The following is a 7239-nucleotide window of genomic DNA, read 5'->3' as shown; positions in this document are numbered from 1 at the left end:
AGTGTGGACAGGGTTTTCCCAGAACTGATGCTTGGTAAACAATCATTGAACACGGTGCGAAAATTCAAAAGGAAATAAACATTGCAGAACGATAAGCAACCGTAGGTTCAGCACCCATCAAAGTAAGAAGCTGCCAGCATTGTTTTGAAATACTCAACACTAGCAACACTCATTCAAACCCTGCCTGTGGATACAACTTTCCCATGGTTTCCCCAGTGCTGACAGGCAGCATCTGTTGCAGCTGCTGTTTCACCTTTGTTACCATGCTCTGGATTTTTCTTTAAATCTGGAATGTGATGTTGATTAAAACTACTTTGTGTTGGAAATGAGAATATGTATTTGAACAGCATTTAGGAAGGAGACAGTTAACTCTGTTGTCCCTGTTCCACCCCTTTTTCTGAAAATTTAATTCTGTAGGTGAATTATATCTAGAGAAAATAGCTGTGCGTACCTCATACAGCTGAATCTGCTTTTTGTATTGTATTTAGAAAGCTTTAAATATAACACCCCTGCAGTAATACAGCAAAGAAAGCTGTATAACATTTAAAACTGGAAAAATATGACTAAAGTGAAATTGCTGTAATTATATCTTTAGTTTTTTTGTTTTTTTTTTTTTTACTAACTCTGACTGACAAGTCAAATGGTCTGCTTGGTTACCAGCTGTTTCTGTTAGAGTAATAATACTTCAAAAAAACATTGATCAGAGCCTTAAAAATACAGGCACCATCTTGCAAACACTTTGGAATTCAGTTACACCACTGAAATGACTGCGTACTCTCATGTCCTTAAGAGCTTTGCACATATGGCGAGTAGGAAGTAGCTGGAGGAATGTCCTTGTGTCACTGAAAACTGCAAAGATCTTTGCAGTGTCTTCTCCATAGTCATTTGTCCAGTAGAGCAGTAGAGATCCTTAGACTATATGGTGACCTATGACTTTTAGGTGGTGTCATTTAGTCACACTTTTCTTTGAGAACAAGGTAGAAATCTATCTTAATTCTTTAAGGATGTAAATCCTAATTTTGAAAAACTTTCTTTTCCCCCCACCCCCCACCCACCCCCGGTACTGCAACTGCACTAAGCAGAACTTTACTCTGACTGAAGGTCTCATTTTCCTCTTGAAGTATTCATTGTTTTTCTGCAAGTCTGAAAGCAGGGGAAAAAAAGTTTGTCATTACACTGATAAATTCTTATTTGTTTATTCTTTAATATTAAGTGTTTAGAATAAGTGTTTATTCTTTAATATTAAAACAAAGTGGAAGTCAAGTACTTCTCAGAACTGTGGGCTGAGTTGCCAGTAACCTAATTTCCACAGGAGATGGTCTGTTAATCAAATACTGAGAGTAGTTAGTTTTAATGTCAAAGTTGCTGCTCTAAAGCTGGTGTCTAATGTAAGTGCCTAAAATATTTGTTCTCTCCAGGGTCTGGGTCTACAACTGCAGTCCTTTTAAGCCAGTTTTATGATACAAATTTCTGCCAGTGTGTATAAGGTAGCATCAATATCTCTGAAATAATTAAGCTTATGTTGTATTTCAGTAGAAACTTGAGATTGTAACGGGAATTAGTCAGTGTCTTCCTTTATTCATCCAGATGTCTGCTCAACTGTTGTGTGAGAACTTCTTCAGCTAAGCAGATGCTGTGAAAAGTGACCTGTATGGATGTTATACATTTGCAGGTCTTTTTTTTGAGGGGGATGGGGTGGGGGTGTTGTTTGTTTGTTTGTTTTTGTAGTAGTGCAGCTTAGCATTAATTGGGAGAGATCTATGGGAAAAAAAAACACTAATGCATTTTTTTCATTAGAATATAAAGCTAAGCAAGTAGATCTATATAAGCCTGTATATGGAAAAAGGTCTGAACCCTAAGAAGATTTCTAAGTCCCTGTTTGGCACTCTTCAGTTATTTACAGCTTGTTACATACAAAGGGTTGTACTAAAAAGTTGAATTACTCTATTTGGTCTGCTCTGAGTGCAGAGGGCTATCTCTTACAGTGTATGGCAAATGACGTGGATCAGGAGCTGTTTGAATCTTGCTCTTGAGCTTAGTGGAACACGAAGGTGAGTAACTGGAATTGCATGTCATGCTTTGGGGCATGGGAAAGGAGAAAAAAGCTTTACTATCTTTTGATATTTAAGATCTGTCATAGAATCATAGAATGGTTTGAGTTGGAAGGCACCTTAAAGATCATCTAATTTGAACCCCCCTGCCATGGGCAGGGACACCTCCCACGAGACCAGGTTGCCCAAAGCCCCATCCAGCCTGGCCTTGAACACCTCCAGGGATGAGGCATCCACAGATTCTCTGGGCATCCTGTTCCAGTGCCTCATCACCCTTGTAATAAATAATTTTCCCCTTATATCTAATCTAAATCTACCCTCTTTTTGTTTAAAGCCATTACTCCTTGTCCCATTACTACACTCCCTGACGAAAAGTCCCTCCCCAGCTTTCCTGTAGGCCCCCTTTAGGTACTGGAAAGTTGCTATGAGTTCTCCCCAGAGCCTTTTCTCCAGGCCAAACAACCCCAACTCCCTCAGCCTGTTTTCGTAGGAGAGGTGCTCCAGCCCCTTAATCATCCTTGTGGTCCTCCCCTGGACATGTTCTAACAGGTCCTTGTCTTCTTGTGCTGGAGGCCCCAGAGCTGAATGCAGCACTCCAGGTGGGGTCTCATGAGAGCAGAGTAGAGGGGGAGAATCACCTCCCTCAACTTGCTGGCCACACTTCTTTTGATGCAGCCCAGGATACGGTTGGCTTTCTGGGCTGCAAGTGCACACTTGCTGTCTGTGAGGTGGGATGGTTTGTGGTGGAATAGAAGCGGTACTGGTGTGAGCTGTGGGCCGTGCTAAACAAGTGCAGATAAAATGTGCCTCTGTGTCTAGTGACCCCTTTTCATGGGATCATGCTTAGTCTGTGATTGAATCCTCTTTCAACTTTGCCATTAACATAGTCACAAAATTACTGGGCCTCTTGATCAAATACTGGACCCAACAAATACCTGGATTTCATCCCGTTCCTGGTTCAAACTTGGTTTCTGCAAGTAAAATCACTTTAATGAGAAGCTCAACTGGTATCCCTGCCGAATCTAGATCTCGTGCAGGTAGCTTGCCCCTCTACTGAGGCTTCTCCATTGTTTGAAAATGGTGAATGTAGATGTGCAGATCCAGGTTGCTTAGGAAGCCCTCTCAAGCACTTACTTCTTATCTCCTTTTGTGAAATAAAGAGAAGCATATGTTCCAGCATTCAGTGCTGCCATCTTCTCTAGTCTTTAAGAACTCAAGACTGGTGAAATAGCTAATCTCTACAGAAAATTTCTAAGGATAGAACTTGGTTATTTTGAAGGAGCTTGAGAAGACGCTCCTATCTTGTACCATAGGCTCACCACAGGCTGGGTTGATTTTAACAATTAGTGATAAATAACTTTCTGCTGCTGAAGCTGAAGTTTCTGTTCATCTTTCAAGTTGATGTATGGTGTCGGAAATCTTTTGAATTCAGGATTGGTATCAGGAGGGGAAACCCTTTTCTGGCAGAGTAGTATGTTAAATGTTGAGGCTAGTGTTCCTGTGATGATGCCAACTAGATCCTCAGTCAGCAGATGGAGGAGCTTCCTTTCACAGCTGTTGAAATTTGGTGCAGACCATGTGTCATTTCATCCAGTCAAGATTAGTCATGTCATATCACTGTGCAACCACAAGACTGACCTACTCCCTTAGATGTCCCAATCATTTCTATGGAGATGGCTCCATTTCTTTTTTAAAATAACTGCTGAATACCTAATCCTAGGGTTTGGATTCTTTTTTTGTTGTCGTTGTTACTGTACTGATACTTTTATTGACTACAACTTCTGTTTACTACTTGAAATTGCTTACACAGAACCAGAGAGTAGTGGTGTACAAGCTGCAAAGGTTTTTTCCGCTAGCTGAATAAGTAGAAGACGCTACTCAGCTTTAAAGCTATATAGAGCAGTAGTGCTGTTCTTCCAGCACAGATTCTCAAAGCTTACAGCAGAACATTTACCTGAAGAAAAACTGCAGTCTGTGCAAATGCTGAGCACGGGCAGGAATGGTATGTAACATCAAACGTGTCCCACATGCTAAAGTGGAGACGCGGTCAAGGTTGTCAATGTTCTGCAAGAGATGTAATGAGGATGGCTGTTTTTTTCAAGGCAGCGTTCCAAATATTGTTTCATTACATCCAAAGCTTAATGGAGAGAGGTTTAGATTGCCTTGGATAGCCTGTTGCTGCTGATTAACAAGTTTCCGAGGTGTCAGCATTTCAAAATGACTTCATGAGCTACGTGTGCAAGAGAGCTCTGCATTCCAATGTTAAATGTATCACTACATTTTGAGACAACATTTTTGAAGTCAAAAACCAACAAACACAGAAATGTGGAGTCCAATGAATGACTTCCACACAACAATAATGTCTTTAGTTTCACTCCTACGGTCTTCCTGAGGTTATAACGTAACTCTTCTTGTCTTTCTACTTGGTGCATTTCTTACTAATCAGAAGCAAGAGTTCTCCAGAGGGGTTGTGTTGCTTTGGGAACCGTATCAAAATACCTTTGAGGGGCATTAGTGAGATCTGCATCGTGGTGAGTGGATAAATTTATAAAATGGCTTTGTTTAGCCCTGGTGCTGTGCTGTTATTGGATGTACTCTGTGACTTGTGGCCTCAGTATGGTGAGCTGGCTCTCCCAGTTAGTTAGCTCATCTGTCTTGCTGTGTGAATCAGACACGTGGTAGGAATGTGGTGGAAGACAATCAGTGTTTGAGTGAATCAGCAATGTCTTGTAGAGATGAAAGAGGTTGAACTCATTGGCTTGAATTGTCATTCCCTCCATGAACGGGGCTGTGAGGATCTCCTCATCTGGTGTGATGAATTGAGAGAAAATGGAAAGCTTCCATTTTTAAAACCTGCCACTCCCTTTATTCCCAAGAACTGCAAGCAATTTTCACTTTGTTCAGGAAGATGCAGCAGGACAGCTGTTTTTCCTCATATGGCTTTCACCCACTCACATAACAGTTTTGGGGAATTCTGCAACATCCTTATCTGTAACATGCTCCTGTCTTGATCTGTATACCGTTGAATTTAGTCCTGTCAGCCCTAGTTTCTCAATCTCAAGCTCTTTGTACCAAGGACAGGTCTTGAAGCACGTTTGCAGTCTGTTGCATCACTTGTTATCTGTGAGGAGGTCAATAAGCAGGAAATTGGCACTGGAGTTTCGAGAAAAGCATAAATGGTACTACATATTGAGTCTTTATCTTGATTGTCTGAATGCAACTAACTACAGGATTGATAGGAAAGGAACAGTTAACTAACTTGTAGTACTTACCTGAGCCTAGGACTAAATTTTTTCCGCTTCTGAATTTTGCCTCTGCACCTTTCTGGTCAGGCAGAAGTAAGTAAAGTCACTGCATGTAAAACAAAATCTGTTCCTCTTTCCCACCTGGAAGGATATTGAGACAATACAATTTCAAGTAGATCGGGACCTGCACTAAGGAAATTACTGAACGCTTTCTTCTGATATTAAATGTGTTGGGAAATGATGGGTGTGGCTTTGATGCATTTCCTGAGTGTACGGACTAGTCACCTGCATGTGGGTGGGGAGACAAGAGGTTTTGGTTTCAGCCCTAACCAACTGTCTTAAGGTATGGATGGCTGGAGAATGTAGTTTACTTTTCTTACTGACATGGAGCCTTTATACATGTGCTCTTTACATGTGCTCTTTATACATGTGCTCTTTACATTTGCTATTAATATCATTAGTGCTTTACATGGCTTTTTGCCCCTGCTCTCAGCATTTCTCTCCTCCTCCAGTTCGGTAGTGGTAGGTTCCATATGTTAAAAGTCATATGATTCCATGACACATGTGTATGTGTATATATACGAGGTGCCTGGTGACTCTTCTCAGACTACTCTGGACTTCCCTCCTCAGAACCACCCATCATTTCGGAGATGTTACCTACCCCTATGATGCCTGGGGGCTTATCTGAAACTAAGCCTGCTACTCCAGAAATCCAGCATATTGTTGACCAGGTGAGTTGCAACCTATCTGAAGATAAAGTCTGCGTGAAGGGTGAATCTTTTGCCAAGGCTGGGAGACCAGGTGGTGATACTGAGTGTTTAAACTGAAGAAGCTGAAAATGCCTTTGTCAGTAAGTATTTTTCTCAGTGTTCTGTGTAGGCACGGTGCAAGTAAGATAAAAACAAATCACTTTTCTGTTTCATCCTTGTCCATAGGCAGGCATAGTACTGGCTACCTTCACTTAATCTTTGCATATAGTTAAAAGACCAACTCTATTGTGCCAGCACTGAGGTCGATATATTTGAAGGGAGAAGATTGTACCTGAAAAAATTAATTCCTCACTGAAGTATGTGGATAGGACAAACCATGTGCAGTGTATGCACGAAAAAAATTATATGCAGGACACGGCATAGTAAATAGTATGTTCTCTCCTGGCATCTAGTGCTTTCTAGAGTTAACAGCTGTGAAGCAGGGACTGTTGGTGAGCCAGCAGGGCAAGGTGAGCTTGGCACAAGCCAAACAGGGTGAGACCAGTTGCCAAACCTCTTCTAAGTTGCCAAAGTAGTTAGTTACAGGCAGTGAGTGGTGCCTTCCTGGAAGCACAAGTGTTGACAACACCTCTGGAGATGCTCTAATCCTTTGTGGTGCAGCAATTCAAAAAGATACAGAGCACATCTTGAGGAGCAGGAGAGGGACAATGTGGCATGGGAAAGCTCCTTTCATACCTCCCATCTGGTGTTCCAAGCCATCCTAGCACTCCCCTTCACCCTCGCAACTCTGAAGGGATGAGCTCTTCCTTCTTTGGCACCTGTACAAAGTATAATTTATGCCCTACTTGAGGAAACAGATAGAAGAAGTAGTGGGGCTGAAGATGTTGTCTGATACTGCTGCACACTCCTGTGTGCGCAGGACTCCAAGCTCTCCTTTGCTGTGCCATGGTGGACACCATTTCCACCAGCACTGTTTCGTGTTTCCTGTGAGCTTGTAGGCTAACAGCAGGCAATGATGGAGCCAGACTAAGGTGAGCTAGGTTGTTTATGTGGAGAGGCATTGCAACCAGGAGATCCTTGTAAAACAGGCAGACTGAGGCTGTCAGTTGTACATATACATGGGGGAGACTTGGTGTATGTGCTGGTGGATGGTGCTAACAGGCTAGTCAGGAGATAGTTTGCAGAGCAGGAAGGGAAAGGGTTATCTAAATTTGTCTGTGGGACATGGATTTA

At 42.0% G+C, this 7239-nt stretch overlaps 2 protein-coding genes across 3 annotated transcripts in view; both read left to right on the top strand.

Moving 5' to 3' along the window:
* Positions 1-30: 30 nt before the first annotated feature.
* The window catches only part of LOC308199367 (cystatin-A-like), a 27722-nt gene continuing 20513 nt past the window's right edge, over positions 31-7239 (top strand). Inside the window, exon 1 of one of the 2 annotated variants that reach the window (XM_080603442.1) lies at positions 31-2051. The gene's annotated coding sequence lies outside the window, so the exon portion shown is untranslated. Of the gene's footprint in view, positions 2052-4589; positions 5698-7239 lie in introns of those variants that run through there. The other variant, XM_080603445.1, reaches the window with a different exon arrangement.
* LOC308199360 (cystatin-A-like) overlaps positions 5927-7239 on the top strand; it is a 5911-nt gene continuing 4598 nt past the window's right edge. The window contains exon 1 of the mRNA XM_080603420.1: positions 5927-6027. Within this exon, the coding sequence (XP_080459546.1) occupies positions 5947-6027 (81 nt within the window). The 5' untranslated portion in view covers positions 5927-5946. The remainder of the gene's footprint in view (positions 6028-7239) is intronic.

The sequence above is a fragment of the Anser brachyrhynchus genome (assembly GCF_964034855.1).
Source record: "Anser brachyrhynchus genome assembly, chromosome: 1".
In the NCBI taxonomy this organism is placed as follows: domain Eukaryota; kingdom Metazoa; phylum Chordata; class Aves; order Anseriformes; family Anatidae; genus Anser; species Anser brachyrhynchus.
The sequence above is the reverse complement of the archived record's forward strand: the minus strand, read 5'-3'. Positions and strand labels throughout refer to the sequence as shown.